This window comes from Stegostoma tigrinum, chromosome 4, assembly GCF_030684315.1.
Source record: "Stegostoma tigrinum isolate sSteTig4 chromosome 4, sSteTig4.hap1, whole genome shotgun sequence".
Classification (NCBI taxonomy): domain Eukaryota; kingdom Metazoa; phylum Chordata; class Chondrichthyes; order Orectolobiformes; family Stegostomatidae; genus Stegostoma; species Stegostoma tigrinum.
The window spans coordinates 100697962-100718555 of NC_081357.1; the positions used below are offsets into that span (position 1 = coordinate 100697962).

Sequence of the window (20594 nt, forward strand, 5' to 3'; positions counted from 1 at the left end):
GCTCAGACATTGTTTGTATTCACTAGAAGTCGAAGGTTTGTTTTGTACATACTATGATACCAAGAAATGTTCCATTAAGTAACTGAGAAGTATTTTCAAATTCATAATTTCACATAGGACAGACTGTGTTCAAATCCCACAAATTCTAGGTTCGGTGAATAATTCCAAATGAAATGCAAACAATCTGTATCTCTACATCACTTTGTACTCTAATAAAATAACACAGGGTGTGTCACAGCTGTGTTATAAAACAAAATAACCACATAAGGAGATACCAGGCAGACACACAAACACTTGGCCAAAGACAGAGATTTTAAGTGACATCTCAGAAGAGGAAGAAAAAAAGTTTGAGACATGGAGCGGGTTGGGGGCAAATTCTAGAGCTTAAAGTTTCTGAAGTAGATGAAGGAACTCCCAAAGATAGAAAAATTAAAATTGCGGATATAACAAAAAATAAAAATTAGAGCATCACAGATACCTTGGTGGGTTGCGAGGCTGAGTGCTGCTACAGACAAAGAAGAGACAAAGCCATACAGGGTTTTGAAAACATGGGACAAATTTACATTGGAGGTTCTGCTTTATCAGAAGCTAATTTAGGTCGGCAAGCACACAGATTTGAATAACACCACAGTATGGATGACCTCAATTTTAAAGGGTGGAACATGCAAGACCAACCAGAAGTGTTTTGAAATGGTTACGCCTAGAGGTAACAAAGGCACTGAGGAGCAAGGGAAGTTGTCAGAAAACATATGGAGGTAGACTGTCTTAGTAATGGTGGAGATGCAAACACTTATTATAATAATTCAGACAGGCAATAACCAAATATCTCAACTTCTTCACATATGAACTGATAAGCACATGAAGAACAGTTCGAAGAGAATTGTCAGCCATTGTTTCATCCCCTCTAACAATAACAATGTCTACATTCAACTCATTCTGCTTCCTTGATAACCTGAAACAGATCAGTAACTCTCAAACTGGAATGGTCGACATGCTGTGGAGATGTATACCAGAAAAACAAAGTAGTCAGCTAAGTGAGGGAAGTCAGAAGAGAAACAAACTTCCACTGCAAAGTGGCAGCATTTCAGAAAAATATTGTTAGTCTAATGATTTTCACATATTCAAAAAATGTAAGAAAGATGTGGTTTACTAGTATCTGTCTGAATAGGAATCAGACACTTGCCTTGGACAGCCTGTTCTCAGAACTTTCCTGAAAAGGGGTTAATGAAATAACACCAGATATTGCCTTGGAATAGATTATACTTGTCCTACATTTCAAGTCTCAAGTGAAAAGCCATGTAATTTGCCTCCTATATCCTTGAATGACCACAAACGGCCAATCTTGTTCAGCGGGTAACAGCTAAACAAAGAAATCAAATAAAAGAGCAAAGAATTCGGATTAGAACAAATACTCCTAAGAAAATGCAACCTTCCACACAGCTTAAAAGACCACCTGCTGTAAAAATTCAATACTACTCTACAAGATAAAACAAATATTTAATACAATCGTTCAAATCTCAAACAAGCTCAATGCATCATTGATACATCACAGCTGCAAACAGCAGGAAATATTTAGAATATACACCTTTAAAAGGTGAGTTCATGGTTTGTTGGCATTGCTGGCTAAGCCATCATTTATTGAACATCCCAAATTGCCCTCAAGAAGCTGCACCCTTCAACTGCCATAGTCCTTGCAAACTGGTATACTCCTGTTAGGAAGGGAGTTCAAGACTGTTTTTTAGCAGATTACAATGAAATTACAGCAATATATTTCCAAGTCAGGATCATTGTTGGCTTGGAGGGGAATTTGCAGGTGGTGGCATTTCGATGCATCTTCTGTCCTGCAAGGTGGTAAAAGTTGCAGATTTGGAAGGTGTTGTCAAAGGAGCCTTAGTGCATCACTGCTGCCACTGTCAATGATGGAGGAATCGAATGTTCAAGTTGTTGGATAGATTGCCAATCAGATAGTAAAGACAAATTTACTAGACGCTAATAACCTCCCAATATTGATGCAATATATCTGACAACCAAAGCTAACACCTTACTGGTATGGAAGGAATTCAAACAGTGCTTTCTGAAAAGGGGTTAATGAAATAACAACAGATATTTGCCTTAGAATAGATTATATTTGTCCTACATTTCAAACCTCAAGTGTAAAGCCATGTAATTTGCCTCCTATATCCCTGAATGACCACAAATGGCCAATCTTGTTTAGTGGGTGAAAAAAATTTTATAACTGCCAAGATTTTGCAGTAAATCTAAGAGTGTGGCTGTGCACTCATCATTATTGAAAAGGAAGTCATACAGCAACTTATAGTGTTATCATATTTGAAGTTGGCATAGGATTATACTTGAATAAAATTATAGAAGGGCATAAATAGGGTACACATGAAGAACCCTTCTCCTTGACACAGAGATCAATCACAAGGGTGGCACAGTGGCTCAGTGGTTAGTCTGAGCGGGATGCTCTTCGGAGACTCAATGGGCCGAATGACCTGATTCGCCACTGTAGGGATTCCATGATTCTACATTTTAAGGTAAGGAGCAGAAAGTTTGGAGGATTGTGAGTAAAAACATTTTCACCCAGAGTGTCGTGGAAAGCTGGAACTCAATTGGTAAGGTGGTTAAGGCAGAAACCCTCACTACATTCAAGTCCTACGTAGACATGTGCTTGCAATGCCAAGGCATGCAAGGCTTTGGGCTGAGGGGCAGAAAATAGAATAGGAATAGTTAGGTGGTTGTTTTTTCACCAGCATGGACACAATGGGTGAAAGTCCTCTGCTTGTGTTGTAGATATCTCTGACTCTATGATATAGGATGTGCAACACATCAACAGGCCAAGCAGCACAACTGGTCTACGTTAAAGATCATACTCTATTCAGACCACCTCCATTCTATTGTCACCTAGATTTACCACGCAACCATCTATTTCCCTTGCTGTCCCATTGCTAGAGTGGTTCCCACTTATATGCATCTTCATTAGTCACTTCAAATACTCCCTGTGGTAGTGAACTCCACATTCTTATCACGCTTTGGGTAAGTATGTGTCTTTTTTTAATCAGATTTCTTGGCTGTCTGTGCACTTGATGCAAGCATCATTCTTAACCTTTAATCCTTATGACTAAATTCAAACATGACATTCCGGCTGGTGTTTAGTTTATTCTTTCCATTTAAATGCCTCTTCTCCATTGAATTACCTTGTATGGTTGAACTCCAGTTATGTTTTTTCCTGTGGGGAAGAGCGCTGTCACTGCACCCATAGAATTATAGAATCCCTACAGTGTGGAAGCAGGCCATTCGGCCCATTGAGTCCACACCGCCCCTCCAGAGAGCAACTCATCCACACCTATCCCCACTAATCCATCTTTGTAACCGTGAATTTCCCACGGCTAATCCACTGAGCCTGCACATCCCTGGACACTACAGGCAATTTAGCATGACCGATTCACCTAACCTGCACATTTTTGGACTGTAGGAGTAAGCCAGAATACCCAGAGGAAACCCTCAGGGAGAATGTGCAAACTCCACACAGATGGTTGCCTGAAACTGGAATCAAATACAGGACCCTGGCGCTGTGAGGCAGCAGTGCTAACCACTGAGCCACCATGCCACTCACTCTCTTTAATTCTCTATTTCAATCCATTCTATTGTTTCGACTGAAAAGAAACCCAATCTGTCAAACCATTCTTGATTTGTAGAGTCATGTATCTTCTGGTGTTGTCCTTGTAACTCTTCACTGCACATTCATAATATCGTTCCAGAATGGTCAGTCTTAATAATCTGATCTAAATTCTGATACAGGTTTAGCAATAACATCCCTACTTCTCAATCCTATCTCTATTGAAATAAAACAAAGCAATTGGTTTGCCTTCTTATGATGTTGCCAACATGCGACAGAAAATTGACTGGTTGGCATATCTGTAGTCCTCTGCCTCATGAGACCAGTACTTGGCAAGTAAGTGACTGCCCTACTCTTCCCATCAAAACATACAATCTTACATTTACCTCTGCCAAAGATCATGAGTCAATTACTTGCACATTTTGCAAAATGATTAATGTTCTCCTGTAATCTGTTACAATAGTCACGCTCAGCACTGACAGCGTGCTTCCCAATTTGATGCCCATTCCATTTATAAAACTTGTATTTTTTGCATCAAGAGGGCAAATTGTTAAAGCGAATTATAAACAGCATGACCCGAGCACTGATCTTTTCGGAGCATCACTTCCCACATTCTCACTATCATTTCCATTCTCAGTTTGCAGTCTTGAAGTCAGTTGACAAATCATTGTGCCACTTGAACCCCAAGTTCACATTCTCTTATCTTATTCACGAGTCCATTATGAGTCCACCTTATCAAATGACTTTTGAAAATTCAGAAAAATTACATCAACAACATCAACACTATTACTTTATCTCAAAATTCAGTTAAGTTGGTGGTGTAAGATTGTGTGTTTTGAAATCCAACATTCTATTCATATTATATTTCTCATTTTGATATTCTTCTGTTCTTTCCTTTGCTAAGGATTCCATTATTTTTCCTATCACTATTGTTGAGCTGATTAATTTATTCTCCAGCTTCCATTCCTACTTTTTAAATATTAGAGGTACATTAGATTTCCACCACTTCTCTGGCATGCACACGTTTCTAAGGAATTATCAGAAATGATTAGCAAGGCTTCTGCAATGTTATCACTGGGTTCTTCTAAAATATGCATCCCATCAGGACTTTTTCATTCATTCAAGTTTGATCATGTGTTTACTACACTTGAAATTTTAACTGCACTTTTCTCATTGCTCATCTCATCATACAATGACACATCTACCTGCTATGTCATCTTAGAGCAAAATATTTATTAACAATCCCTGTAATCTATCTACTGTTTCCTGTTATAGTACCTTCTCCTCACCTTTCTAACTACTTGTTCTCTCTTTTGGACTGCTCCTGCTGTCAACGTACTTGATGCAAGTCTCTTTCTTAACATTCATTTAAATTCCTTCCTTCTTCATTTATTCACAGGGCCCATCTGTGTTTAGTCCATTCTTTCCATTTATCTAGATCCATCTTCTCTGCACTCTGCTGAACAGTGTTCCAAATGTTCTCTATTTTTGCGTGAAGTAATTTTTTTTGCCAATATTACTAATCCCTCCTCCATTCTCAGAACCTCAAATTTAAGTTTATTTCAAATCCACAAACTTAATTTTTGTCACACTTTTGCTCTTTGGTATCATCTTAAAGCATATTATGGTTGCTATAGCCAAAACTTTCCTTCTCTATCTTTTCTTCTCTCATCTCCCATAGAGAATTTTCCTTGTTTTCTGTGGACTATGTCTACTAATGTGACTGATGCTTTACCATCCATATGCATTCTATTTTTGTCTTCCTCATTGTTGAATCCCCTTTATTAATGTCAGGCTTTCCAAATAAGCACAGCCACTCGATCCACCTTTTCTCCAACTTCTTTGAATCTGATGAATTCTGCAATGTTCATTACTAAGTGCTGACCTTTCTGTTTACCACATGGTACTAATCCCTATTATGTCTACTGCTTCCTAATGCTTAATTCGCCAACTCCCATTTTATAATAGACAACGGGTGTGCATTGCTGGACTGATATTTTAAATCAATTTTTAATAAGATCTCCTCTCACCTGGCATTTAATGTGGCATCAAAGTTAAATGCCAAAATATAGAAGTTCTCATCCTGTTTGCCCGCTCCTTCATAAACTTCACCAGTTTGTCACCTAAATACAACAAAATTTCTAATGGCCCTTGCAATTAGATAGAAGTGAAGATATCACCAAAATGTTAAATATTAGCTGTAACTAAACTACTTGCCTAGCCCCCAAAAAATAAATTTAATAAGTCTGGAAACTCATTTTTGCAGAATTTAATCTTTTGTTGTTGGAGATGTTTTTCACCTCTTCTTTACCTCTTTCGCTCTGTTTTACTCTATCTTTCTCCCTTTTTTGGTTCTGGATAACTTAGCTTAGAGATGGCAACATAATTGCACAAAGACAGATGCACATGAGAAGATGAGACAGAATGTAGAAGGCACCAATAAATAGATAAATGAAGAACTGTACAAGGGAAAGTTAGCCATAAACATACAAACATAAATAAGCTTTTATATTAGCTTTTACTAAGTATAAAAAAAGTAAAACAAAATGAATATTTGCCTGCAGAACTAGTAATAGGGATTAATAAAACAGCAGATGAGCTGAAGAGGTACTTTGCACCAGTCATCACAATAAAGGATACAACAAACTTCACAATGGCTCTAGTGGTGCAGTGGTGGAGACCCTACCTCAGAGCCAGAGGGGCCGAGGTGAAGTCCCATCTGCTCCAGAGGCATGTCAAAATGTATCTGAACATGTTGATTTTAAAATATATAACGCCAAATCAGGTACCAAAAGAAAAAGATCGGCTTAAGATGCAGAAAATAAGTGAGAAATTTAAAATGACATTTAAAATAAAAGGCTGTTGTGGTGCAGTGGTACTGTCCCTACCTTTGAACCAGGAGGCCTAGATTCAGGTCCCATCTACTCCAGAGATGTATTAAGACTATCTGAACAGATTTAAGGGCTCTTAGGATACAATGGTGGTGTCCCTAACTTTGGTCCTGGAAGCCCAGTTCAAGTCCCATCTGTTCCAGGGATATGTAATAACATCTCCGAACAGGTTGATTAGAAAATGTCTACACAGAACATCACAGAAGCAGCAATCACCAGCAAAGTGGCACTAAGTAAATTGTTAGAGTTGCAAGTTGTCAAATGCCCGAGTTGTGGTAGATGTTATCACAGGACCTTAAAAGAAGTGGACAGTCAGACAGTTGATGGATTGGTTTTAATTTTCCAAAACTCCCCTGATCTGGGGAAGGTCGAATTGATTGGAAGGTAGCAAAAAAGTGACCCACATCCCCAACATTCAAAAAGGGTGGGAAATAGCAGACCAGGCCAGTGAGCTTAATATCTGTCAAGGAAAATATGTTAGAAGCTATTTATTAAAAAGATATAGCATGGCACTTCAATAAGTTCAAGGTAATCAGTCAGAGATAACATGGTTTTGTGAAAGTGAAATCATGTTGAACCATTTGATGGAATTATTGATGAAATATCATGTACTATGGATAAAGAGGGGCCACTGCATGTACTTAAATTTTCAGAAGACATTTGATAAAGCATTGCAACAAAAGTTCTTGCGGAAAATAAAAGCTCATTTCTTTTTGGGCGCGTGGAATTTGAATATATTGACAAGGATAGATGATTGGTTAGCCAATAGAAAGTCAAGAGTAGTCATGAAAGGAACTCTCTCAGGTTGCCAGGATGTGACAAGTGGTGTGCCACAGGAATCGGTGCTGGAACCTCAACTGTTTAAAGTCACATATGAGGGAAATGTATGGTTGATAAATTTGTTGATGAAACAAAGGTGGGAGGAAACTAAGTTGCAAAGATGATATAGGGAGATACAAAAAGATACATACAATTCAAGTGAGAAAGCAAAGATCCAGCAAGCTAGCAAATCATGTATAATGTGGAAAAATATGAAACTGTCCATTTTGGCAGGAAGAATAAAAAAAGCATATTATCGAAATGGTGAGAGATTACAGAACTCTGCAATATAGAAGATTTTTACCCTAAAACAAAAATCATAAACGTTTAGTCTGGTAGTAATTTGGAAAGCTAATAAAATGTTATCATTAAATGACAGGCAGACCAAGAGGTGCAATGGTCTATTCTTGTTCCTTGTTTGCGTTAGATAAATAATTTCTACTTCCTGGTTTATACTCTACAAATTTTAATGAAAATCTTTAAATTTATTTGGAGAATTCTTTCCATTGTTCCCCAGTAGAAAAGTGCTTGAAATTATCTTCTGTAATGACAAATCGTTGCTCAAATGTTCAATAGAATTCTGTGGGCAGCTACAAGTGTAATGCACAGTAAGCTCTGTTCCTTCAAGTTCAATTTAGAGAAAAACCACTAATGCTACTTCATAGCAAATAAATAGTATAGCAGAAGATTGTATCAGTGATAATGGGATTCTCCAGCATCTGCAGTTCCAAGATAACAAAGTGTGGAGCTGGATGAACACAGCAGGCCAAGCAGCATCTCAGGTCTAGGCCCAAAACGTCAGCTTTTGTGCTCCTGAGATGCTGCTTGGCCTGCTGTGTTCATCCAGCTCCACACTTTGTTATTTTAGCAAAAGATTGTATTTGGTTTAAGTCAATTGCTATTTCACAACTTTATCTTGAATTTCAGAATATTTACTTACCATTGATGTAGTATAAAAATTGTTTTAACAATTCTTGAAAAATACAAATTTTCAATGATCAAAAGTTTAAATTGGATTAGATTAGATTCTCTACAATGTGGAAACAGGCCTTTTGGCCCGACAAGTCCACACCACCCCTTGAAGCATCCCACCCAGACCCATCTCCCTATAACCCACACACCCCTGAACACTACGGGCAATTTAGCATGGCCAATCCACCTAGCGTGCACATCTTTAGACTGTGGGAAGAAACCAGAGCACCAGAGGAAACCCATGCAGTCACAGGGAGAATGTGCAAACTCCACACAGACAGTTGCCGAGGCTGGAATTGAACCCGGGTCCCTGGCTCTGTGAGGCTGCAGTGCTAACCACTGAGCCACCGTGCTGCCCCAGCTTATACCGTTTACAGAATAGCAAAATATTTTACTTGGATTTTCTTGGATTTAGAGATCTTGCACAAAAGGCTGCATATTTTGTACTTAGCACAAATTATGTGTTTCAAACTATAGCGAAGTTATGTGCAATGTTTAGAGAACATAAGATAAAAGAGTGAAAGCAGCCTTATGGAAGTAGTATCTTTAGTATTTATACCCTGCTCGGATATCAGGCATCTGCTTTTTCAGTTCACAAACAATGGCTGATTAAGCAGCTAGGTCTTGACACCGATGGATATCAGCCATATCTAATTTTACGCAATGATGCATTTGTTTTAGTCTGTGAAAACATGATAGGGATTGATCAGTTTTATTTTATGGCTCACAGTTAAACGTAGAAAGAAATGATTTACTGGTGTTAAAAAATACCGAATTGATTAAATGAGTGAAATTTTCTCCACAAGGTGGCTCAGACCACCAGAGAATGGCAAGAAAAATTAGATACATTCTTTATTCTCACGATAATTCAAAATCAACTTGAAAGAAAATTCAGATAAAATTCTGTAACAAATTGAGGCAATACAATCTTGCTGTTCCTTTGTTCTATTGTCCTATCAAATATTTGTTCCTATTGTTAAGTTTCACAAAATTTTACAACACAGCACTAGTCATGGCTGGCAATATTAGGTTTCCTGGCCAAAAATTGAGGATCTAAGACATATTTTCATTCATACACACGAGTCTACCAGGTCAGGATCTTGCCTATTGCTCTTGTGGCAAGTAGAACAAAAGAATGAAGAGGTGAAGATGATGCTGAGGATTTTGAGGCACTCAAGTGAAGTGATGTACTTTCTTGCTGCCCAGAGTGACAACTGGTGAGCCTGCAAATGACAGTGGCTCTTTGTTCAACCAGCAGAAAAAGAGACTAGTTCACCATATTGCATCAAATCTTTGGCATCATATTTTAGAAAGGATGCAGAAAAGGTTCACGGAAATTATTTTAGGGATGACGAACAACCAGTTATGATTAGATTGGAAAAGTTGGGATTGTTTTCCTTGGACAAAATAAGGCTAAGAAGATCTGAATGAGATATTCAAAATCATGAGAGGTCTCTACTGAGACAATGGGGAGAAACTGTTCCCATTCATGAAGAATCAACAACAAGGAGGCACAAATTTAAACTAATTTGCAGTAGCAGTAAAAATAACTCGGTGGAAGCAGATTCAACCAAAGTACCCAAAAGAGAATTAGACTGTTATCTGAAAAAGAAGAATGTAAAGGGTTAGGCTAAGAAGGCAAGAGAAGGTCAAAAACGCAACTACACATTTGGGGATGATAATGAACTGAATGGTCTCCTTCTTCACTGTAACAATAATGTGATTGATGGAAGTCAATATGGGGTCAGATTTAATAGTTTGAAAGGGTGTCTACTGAAGCTCTAGTCAAAACATTTGAAGTCAGTGACAGATCAGAATGTGCACTGACTGAAGTGTTCTACTGTTCTGACGCTACTCATTTGTAAAGGTCCAGGAGAGAAGTTTACGTGAAGTTATGTACAGTTGAAGATTTAGTACCATTGCTCTTTCAATCTACTTCTAATGGAAATAGTAAATGTCACCGTTGGCTAATCCTGTCAACAGATCTATCAACATTACATATGAATGGTTCAACCAGGATTGGCATATGTTAAAAATCTCAGATGTCACATGGCTTTGGACACAGCAATAGTCACTTTGAGAAAGGTGGGATGTGTCAGTCAGCTGTGAGCAAGATGTAATTTGGCCTTGTCCATTTCAGATGTGTATTTGAGGCACTAGGAACAAAAATAGATTGGTAGGTTTCTGGGCCCCTCAGTGTCGACTTTTCCAAGCTGTCAGAGTTCATAATATTGCTCCATGTTCCTGGGATCGACTGCCAATTTATAGGAGTCTAAGAAGGGAAGGGTGCAACTGTGGAGTATACAAGGTAGCATTTGACCTTATTCCCAGGCAGACTAGTTGGTGAATTAATCCAAACAAGAACTGCCCATTTTCAGGCCATTATAAGCAAGATCATTTTTTGGTGGACAAAAGTGGATTCATGACTATAATAATTTACAACATTTAATCATGCACTTCACACCAAATGTCCATTAGGTAAACTGCAAGGTAGTACGTAGTTATTGCACGGATGTCTAAAGTAACTATCTCGGCCAGAAAAAAAACTTTTCTTTAGATAAGGATTATAAGTTAAGACAAAGGGACAATTCCAGTGCTTCCCAAACTAATTTAAAAAGTCTTTCCTGCACCTTATTAATATTAACTTCTCATCCATTACCTTTTCTTCATCTTCATCCTCATCCTCATCATCTAGAAAACGTATTGCACTGATTCTGTTCATTGCACGTTCATTCCACATTTCATCAGACATGTCATTCACCAAATTTTCCAATGCTCCACAGCGAGGCAAGTGATCTGCTGGAATCAATTTAGCACAGAAAATTATGTAAACATATTTCCACAAAGTTATAAAATTTGGTGAGTAAAAAAACAAGCAAATGCAATCTAAGTTGAATAATTGACAAGTTGCTCGGTTTTAAAACGAAAGCAATTTTGCTCTAAAAATGTTGTAAAAATGTTTTCAACTTTTTCAGAGATAACGTATGAAATGAAAAAGTTCTTAACATTCTAAAGTACACATTAGGATTTTTCATCTAGTTTTGTATTGCAAAGGATCTGTCTGATTTAATTCAGTGCTTTTTCCACTCCTTTTCACCTGTTCGTCAGTAAATAATTTTGAAACAGATGATACTAACTACAAATCACATAAGGATCCATCTTAAATATCGTGGGTACTCTTAAGTCGTACACCGTGCAAATTCAATATGGCCAAGGCTTCAAACGTTATCCAAAAATAACTAGACTTTCAAGTTAGAAGACAGGGTTGAAGTTTATATAATTTCACCCATTATTCTCTTCAACTATTCCGCAACATCAAAACTAATTCTTTCGAAAGTGAAAGGCATAATTACCCACAAATTATAACACTTAACTAAAACTCACTTCCTGCATTGGACAAAGAAAATATTTAACTGCATTTATCAGTACAAGCAAACATCACTTTCTTAGCACGAGGGGATGGTGGATTTGAGCTTGGAGAGATGAAGGGTGAGGTCTAAAAAGGATAAAAATGACATATGAACTGTACACAGTACTTTCAAGAGAACAAAATCAAAAGTTAACCTAAATAGTGTTTTAAAGTCAAAGAGGTATAAATTCTTATTTTTTTTTCAAAAAGTGCTTGCATAACAGTAGCTTCCCACAAGAGCTGCCATGCCTTTAAAGGAGAGATGATGAAAGAGGCCAAGCCAAAGAAATAGAACTCTAAAACAGTAAAAAGAAAACAAGCTTTGGTAAACAGTGTTTGGAAAGATAGAGAAAATGAGAAGAAAACAAACATAATTGAAACAAAGAGCAGAATAAGGAAAATGTTGCATGGTGGGGCCTGAAAATAATGGTGGGAGTCAGTATTGAAAAAAGTACACAATGCTGCTCACACTGGCACAAAGTAGACTGCAAAGAAACACAGAAAAAGCAAACAGAACATAATGAGACTTGAAATAAAATGGGTCTTCTAAAACAAAAATGGAGAAAATGATCATGTTTTCCAAAAAACAAATTAACCAAACAACTAAAATCACATGAATAATGCTTTACATTCCAGAAACATTTGTGCTTTTAGCAAAGTCGAGCATAACACACTGAATAAATTCTTTATTTCCATGTTATTGCATACAATATTGGCCAATGCATGCAGCCACTATATGAATTAAACCTGCAAGAGTTGATTTAACACTTTGTGCCTATTGCCCAACTATTGTTGCCTCAACTCATAGTCATGCAGCTGGGCAGACTTAACACAGTTCTTATTAACGTGTCTACATGAATAGGGCCTCATTAAAAGTGATATTTGTTAGACTTCAGAATCACATACATAACATATAAATGAAACCAGTCAGAGAAATATAGATAGGTTAGGAAACACAATATCATTTGTTCACTTAATTTTCAGATCATGGACTGAGATGCCTTGCAGGCTTGAACAAAAACACTGGTTGTAATTGGCAATGAGATTAATTTATCTTTGTGCAAGAGTAGTTTTAAAACTTGATGAACAGAGAAACGAATTCTTTAACAGAAAAAGATACCTAGAAGACATGTTTGAAAGGACCAGACTTGTAATCAATTATATTCAGATGGAACACAATGCAGGGTCTGCCTTAGAAATTTACTTTGGCACATTGATGCTAGGTGTTTCTGTAAATAATCTCAGCACTTTGCAATTAGCCATGTGCTGCCCAACTATTCTTAGCATAAACTATTCAACTTAGTGAATGGCAGAACAGGTTCAATGGGCCGAATAGCCCACTTCTGCGCCAAACCTTCTGTACGTAGATTTGCTTTCAAAGCTTGGTTAGCATGAACGTTTTAACAGGCCAACTCGGAGGTTCCTAGGTAACATCTACCTTTGTCCTAAGAAGCATAAGTCATGGATCTGGGAGATATGTCATAGAACTAAATTTGCACATTCTACGGTGTGGAGGGAGTGCGTGTTTCAGCCAGGCAGTACCATGCTAATCACTATTAATATAATCGCTTCCAATCACAATGACTGAATCCCACTGTCGAGTGTGCAGGGAAACTATGATTGAAAACAATGCAAATGACCCATTTAAGGCACTTATCAAGAAAATACTTTGATTTTATAAACATAAGATAGCTGATAGCCTGCATATCTTGTATCTAAGTTCTTTAACTTAGCCAACAACTTTTTTTTTTAAATGCAACTTCAAAGTTGTCTTTCATTCCCCTCCCTCTCCATTTCCTTATTTCATCCACTTCAATGGAGTTCAGCAGAACATAAACTTAGAATTAATTCATAAACTGTAGGGATTTGGACAGAGTAATTTGGAAAAACGTTTCTTATTGGTGGAAGCATCAAGAATCAGAAAGCATGGATCTAAGAAGATAAAGAAACAACAACTGCACAAGGGAGGAACTCAGGAAGTGGTTAGAAACTGGAATGTACTGCTCAAGAATGCAGCAGAAGTAGATCCAATCATAGCTTTCAAACAAACGTATAATTATTTGAAAAGTAACAAAGTACAGGTCAATGTAAATGTTTTAGGGAGTAGCACTAAATCAATTGCTCTTGCAGTATGAGCATGACAGAAACAAATGGCCTCCTTCTGTATTGTTACTATTCTATCATTACAGTTTCTCAAAAGATTTTGACTGGTTCAGGATGCAATGTTTTTCTGAGGTTCCTTTCCTTCTAGTAAAGGCCCAAAATTGTACAAAACAAATGAAAATCATTGCTTGACTAAAACAGTTCAGTACATTTTAATCTCATACTTCCACAATATTGGATTGCTGCCATTATTGCCAACTCAACCAACTTTGAGCATCAGTAAGACCACTGAGATTCCAAGTAGAAGTAAAAGTTCTTTGCAATCCTGAAATGGGGAGGGGAAAAAAAAAATCACAGGGGTCATACCCCAAAACAATTTGCTACTCTCTAAGAATCTTCTGGTGGAAAAGGACACGCAAAAGGAGAATGAAAATGAGAATTCACACAGTACACACTCATGAAAAGCCACAAACTAAATGACGAAATAAATGTACATTGTTCTTTTCAAGATGGTCAAGTGTTAAGAGTAACAGCGATAGGGGTCCATATCTCCGGCTTCACGATCCCCAGACCTCCATCTCTATTTCATGCGTATAAAATGCCATCAGTAGTAAAGTGTGGCAAGTGTAAAACATCTGAGCAATTCTCCAATCAAACGATTTCAAACATCACGCCCAAAAGGCTTCACTGTAGTGGAGGCTTCAGGCACTCAGTAAGCAGTACTAAAAGCACTGAAGACCAACAAGAGCAAGCTGCTGACACAGATGAAGGACCCTGCATCCAGCATTTGGTATACATTTCACCCTAACAAGCAAAGCAAATACTAATCTCTAACTCATTGCATCTAATTAACTACTGTTGAACACAACACACGCCAAGTGTTGAGATGTTGATCAGGCTCATATGAATGGTGCTTGCAAGCTCCTAGCTTGGATTATCAGAAGTCATATCAATAATCTTCTGACACAGAGGTGTGAAATCAACCACCTGAGTCAAAACTCCAGGGAACTAAGCAAAGATGGCAGCAAAGTACATAAGTACAGACGCACAATGACAGGCATTTTTTAAAAACAATGTTGGCCAGGAGAGTTGTGCATGAGTAACTCAAAGACATTGCTAAGTAATAGATACCTAACAGTGGGCTTTGAAATTCAAGCAACATACTGCATGACACAGTGTGGTCAAAGTCAAAGTAATGGCCCTACTACAGGAGGAGTACTTGGACTGCAGCATGACTTAGATGTTTCTGACAAAATTTCCAAACAGGCTCGTCCAACCGTGCTTCGGTGGAAAGGAGGTGGGAAAGAAGTTTTTGTTGCTGGGTACTTTAATGGCTGGATGAACAAAATCTCACTTGGCAGAAGGTAGGTGCTTCATAATCTTCTCTGGATTCCTGATTATCAGCTTGGCACAAGTTTGAGCTGTCACCTGCAGTGATTACAGGGGGCTAGCTGCTTGCACAAAGCATATGCAACCAGCCCTAAGCCAAAACAAAGGACCTCAGGCTCATGATTGTACATAGCAGATATTAAATAGGCTGCTGAAAACTGGCACACATTTTGGTAAGGATAGGGCAAAAATAGTGAGGACAATTTCTAGAAGGTCTTTCCTTCTTGTTAATTTTCTCTTCACACGTCACAGACCCATTCTGCCCGAGACAGAAATGACAACTGCACAGTCTTGTGAAAATGAGGCTTTCTTGCTTATTGAAGGTGTCTTCCACTATGTGGTGTAGCACTGCCACTATAACATAAATAGGACATTCACAAGTTATTGTATCAGCAGCAAAATTGTATTTGACAAAATAGTCAAAGTCATCCCTTACTCTTACCATCAGCATCAAACCAGGGTATTAATTGTGATTATCTGAGTAGCGGGCAGCATGGTAGAAGCACCAACCATACCTAAAAATGACATGCCAACCTGGTGAAGCCAGTATTACTTGAATCCTAAGCTGTAAAAGCAGAATGTTACAGACTGAGCTAACCAATCTCATTACCAGTGGATGAAATCAGAATTCTGTAGTCATGCCACAGTCAGGAATGTCAATGGTTAACTGAACAAACTGTTGGGATGTTGCACAAATATTTCAGATAAGGTGACTAGCAAAAGTTTTTCCCTAAGCGAGGGGAGTTCAAAAACAAACAGCATTTTTTAAGTTGAGAAGAGAAAGTTTTAGGGAGGACATGAGGAGCAACCCTTTTTTTAAAAAACAGGGTGTGGTTTATGTGTGGAATGAACTGTCAGGGGAAATGGTGGATGTGGGTACAATTACAACATTTCAAAGACATTTGGATAAGTACATAAATAGGAAAGGTTTATAGGGATACTGGCCACAAACAAGCAAATGGAAAGAGTTTAGTTTAGGAAATATGGTCGGCATGGACAAGTTGGACCAAAGGGTTTGGTTTCATTTTGTATTACTCAATGACTCTCTAAGTGATACTTCCTAAGTAGTTCAACTACATACAACGTATTTGGATTACTCATGGATATTTTCCCTGATGCTTCATTTATCCAATCTAAGAAATTATTCATCATTTTTCAACAATGTCACAGACAAAGGAAAAGCAGGGGAAAGTCAAGCAAGAATGATGCAGACTTTGAAATAAATTACTGACTAAGTGGAAAGCAGAAAATGTTTACATATAAAAACAAATATAAGAACAATCTCCCAGCTGGAAGTAGGTTAAATTTTAAATAAAATTAACAGGCATTTATCATTCCTCCAAAAAAACCCTTCTAATTATCCTTTTTTTGACTAGATTACTGTACACTGGTGGCAGATACTGTACCATAGTTGTTCTGTTCAGAAGGCAGTTGAGGAAGCAACACACAGGTCAGAACTTTTTCCCTTGTTTCAACATCGATGTCAGTCTGGAAAGTTAGAAGAGGCTGTGACTGGTTTTCAGACAACCAAAGGGCCTTCAGTTTCAAGCTGGTCAGGGATAATGGCAAATATTTCAACCTGTGTTGAAGAAAATGGCAAGAGTTTTTGCAAAAATAGTGAAGATAGAAAAAGGTCATTAAATGGTTTAAACACAGTAGGGTGCAGACTTGGGTACTCATTCCAGGAGGAAATCGCTGAACATTCAGTACTGTAAAAAAACAGCTGATGTTTCTTCCTTCCAGAAATTTACTAAGGCTACATAGGCTACGGTGACAAAGGGCTGGACCTTACAGCATTTTCACCAACATTTCGAAAGCAAGGATAAGAGATCTCATAAAATGCAACATTGAGCCTTACCACTATCATCCTCCTGCCCTCACCCGTCTCCAATTTTACAACTCTGACAGAGAAGTGGTTTTCGGCAAATTACCTGCACTTAAGCTAATGTCATTTTTCAGTGTTCATGTAATTGGCATTTGTTGGCCATTTAAGGACCTCATTCCATCACTATTTACCCCCAACAGGAAGAGACTTACACCAGGCAGCTATCCCAGCAACTTTTGTGTGCAGCAAAGGATCACCTTCATCCAATTAAGCTTATGAGCATGAAGGTCACTCCTTTTCACCCACCATTGGTGACTCAAAACCAGCCGCTCACTCTCCCCATCCCCACGCAATGGTCTGCCAGCCAGACCCAACCATTCCGTGAAATTAGCTTGAGGTCCAGCTCCATAACATCCTATTTTGGACAATGCCTATAGTCCCAGCAGTGGCTGTAACATGAAACTGGCATTGCCAGGACTAAAGAGACACAGAAGCCCAAAACGTCAGCTTCCGTGCTCCCAAGATGTGGCTCGCCTACTGTGTTCATCCAGCTCAACACTTTGTTAGCTCGGATTCTCCAGCATCTGCAGTTTCCATTATCTCAGGCCATTTTGACTACCAGCTCTTCTCCAGTTCGGGGTAAAAGTCTTCACTTTAGGCAATGAACTCTGCTTGCAATGTTAACTGGCTGTGGAAGAGCAGGCTTTTTGGTGGATTCTTGGCCAACCTTTGTTCTAGTCACGGGTACAGCTTACTGTAAAACTGTATCCTGTAAAATCCATCCTATAATCTGACAATTCAGCCTAATCTATGATTAATTTCATCTACTGACCATTACCACTCTGAGTTCTGATTATACAAGGTCTTGGACCTTAGGCAACGATTCGATTTTTCTTTAAAGAAAAAAGTCAATTCATCAAAGCTTTCAGGATTCTTAACTAATTACACATTCCAGGTAATTATAAATGGCAGAAATACACACAACATTACATCTATTCACAATTTATCATCCAAGTCATCATACATGCTTATCTGAAGGGAGATTTAGTATGTCTGGGTTTTGATGGGTGACGGACAGGCCAGCTCTCTCTATTCATCCAAAAGCCTCTAGTGCACTTCTTTTTGGAGGAAGTAAGCTGGGAAGAATGCAGAAGTATAATGAATCTGCAGGGAGAGAAACCATAGCTTGGTTTCCATTCTCAATGCAACACCAATGTTATCATTCAGCTTAGCAAATGCCTCATAGCTGCTTTGTCCACATTTACTGAAGGAAGATGCTCCATTACAGCAGCTTCTTATTGAAGAGTTCTTGCAACTCTTGTTGGGAACAGGACGAGCAGTGGAACTTCAAAGGCCAGGTGAGGGTCTGTGTGATCTCCAAGTAGACGGACTGGAAAGCAATATGACCAGAATGTCTGCAATACAATAGTTCAGGTTGTAGTTTGTCCAGGGTTTTGTGCATTCAGAGGGTTTATACAAGATTCCCAAATCCACACATTAGGCTGCAAATTAAATTAATGCCAGTCATTTTCTAACATTATCAGGTAGCTTTGGTTGCTGCAGTTTTTAATCAAGGAAAATTATTGGAGTAAAGAGGGTTTGTTGACAGGAGAGTTTGATTAATGGTTATTTTCTACTGGATTTTCAGGAAACTACTTGACTTTGAAGTAATAATGATCATTTCAGAATTAACATTCACATTCATTAAGGCAAGAAATGTATTTTTGGATTTCGCAGGTACTGCACATTATCTAAAAATTAAGTTCAAAGCAACTTATTTTCTGCTTACATATGTGCACTTCTAAACCTTTTCTAAATTGACACAAACCATTTGTATCACTGTCATTTTGCTGTCCAAACATGCATCTAAATTTGTGACGACGGTTATCAACTCTAATAACTTTCTGTAATATAATGAAGCGTGTTAAAAATATACACCTCCACCCTCCCAATATACCTACCTGTTTCCAGCTAGGTCTAGCACATGGAGTTCAGTTGCCTGCGAAATTTCTGGCGGAATTCTGGTTAATCTGTTATCACGTAGACTGAAGACACTAAGGCAACAGCAGCCACCAATCTGCATTTGAAAATAAGGGCTTAGAAAAGTTACTACTTCTTCTACTGTCTCCAAGGATTATAATCTACCTTCTTTAACACAATCCAAATGCAGAATTTTGTATGTATTACTACTCATATTAGATGTAAATGCCTGTGGGTAATAACCAACTTCAATTATTGAACATTAACTAACGACTAGCTCAGATTTTGTGGTCAGTAAAGTAGTGCAAAGACTGGTCACTGATTTCAAAAAGGCTGCTTCCAAAGATCTACCATCTATGTGGCATGAATTATCCCTTTCACGATGCAAATTTAAATTTAGCACCAATTCAGAGGGCTATCAAAGCAACCAGGGGACAGACAAAGTCATCAAGCAGAATAAGCAGCCAGTCACAGTGAAGTATTCTCACATGCAGCTAGCCAGGAAGTAAAATGCACTTTCCCAGAGAGCCAAACACAGGGGATTAAGGTAGCAGTTGAAATATCACAAATCCAATAAAACTTTCAAGCATGACTTTGTTATATCATGTAGAAGTTGGAATTCCCAAATTGAAATTTAGTTTTGCAGTGAGCAAGCTGATTAATAGCAATTACAAATTCAGTGCATTATTAGAAACCCAATTACATCACATTTAAAAAGATATAATTTTTGCAATGAGATGTATAATTTAAAAGGGCATTTTTTTTTAATCAGTTCAGCGATTTCTGCTTAGTTGCAGCCTCAACAGCACATAATGTAGAGAAGTCAGAGAGACAGAGTTTTAACAACACTAAAAGGGTCCCTCCACCCTTCCTGTTGATGCCAGTCATCAAGGAACTATTTATTTTAATCCCAATTCCAACACTTGGCCCATAGCCCTGTATTCTGTGACATTTCAATTGCTCATCCAAAATAGTTCTTAAGTGCCTTGACAGCTCCTGCCTCTTCAACCTTTTAGAAAGTAAGTTCCAGATACACACACCTCTGGGTAAGAATTTTTTTTTTTAAATTCCTTTAAAACTTCCTGCTCCTTAAGTTAACCTCTCCTCTCTGGTTAATAATCCCTCTAGTAAAATAAAAAAATCTCCCTATCTATATCCCTCAGACCTTTGTACATTTTAGTCAGTCAATTTGTCCTGGATGGTGTCAACCTTCACAAATGATGTTATGGTTGCACTCATCCAAGCAAGTGTAGAGTATTCCAACACACACTTGTCTTGTTGATGGTAGAAAGGTTTTCAAGAATCAGGAGGGGAGTTACTCGCGTAATATTTCTCGCCTTCAAACTGTTCTTGTAGCCACTGCATTTATGTGGTGAGTCCAGTTGACTTTCTGCTCAAAGATAACTCCCAGGATGTTGATAGTGGGGGATTCAGTGATGATAACACCATGGGGTTGTGGTTAGATTGTCTCTTATTGGTGATGGTCATAGCCTGGTATTTGTGTGGCGTGAATGTAACTTGTCAATTGTCAGCCCAAGCCTGAATATTGTCCAGATCTTGTTGCATTTGAACATGGACTGCTTCAGT

The 20594-nt window shown here is 38.1% G+C and overlaps 1 protein-coding gene across 3 annotated transcripts in view; it reads right to left on the minus strand.

The window, feature by feature from the left end:
* The window catches only part of lrrc1 (leucine rich repeat containing 1), a 228879-nt gene that overhangs the window by 76876 nt on the left and 131409 nt on the right, over positions 1-20594 (minus strand). For 2 of the 3 annotated variants that reach the window (XM_059645575.1, XM_048531313.2), the window contains exons 11-13: positions 18989-19104; positions 16609-16781; positions 10961-11100 (exon numbers count right to left, since the gene is read on the minus strand). In XM_059645575.1, the coding sequence (XP_059501558.1) occupies positions 10961-11100; positions 16609-16781; positions 18989-19104 (429 nt within the window). The remainder of the gene's footprint in view (positions 1-10960; positions 11101-16608; positions 16782-18988; positions 19105-20594) is intronic. The other variant, XM_059645576.1, reaches the window with a different exon arrangement.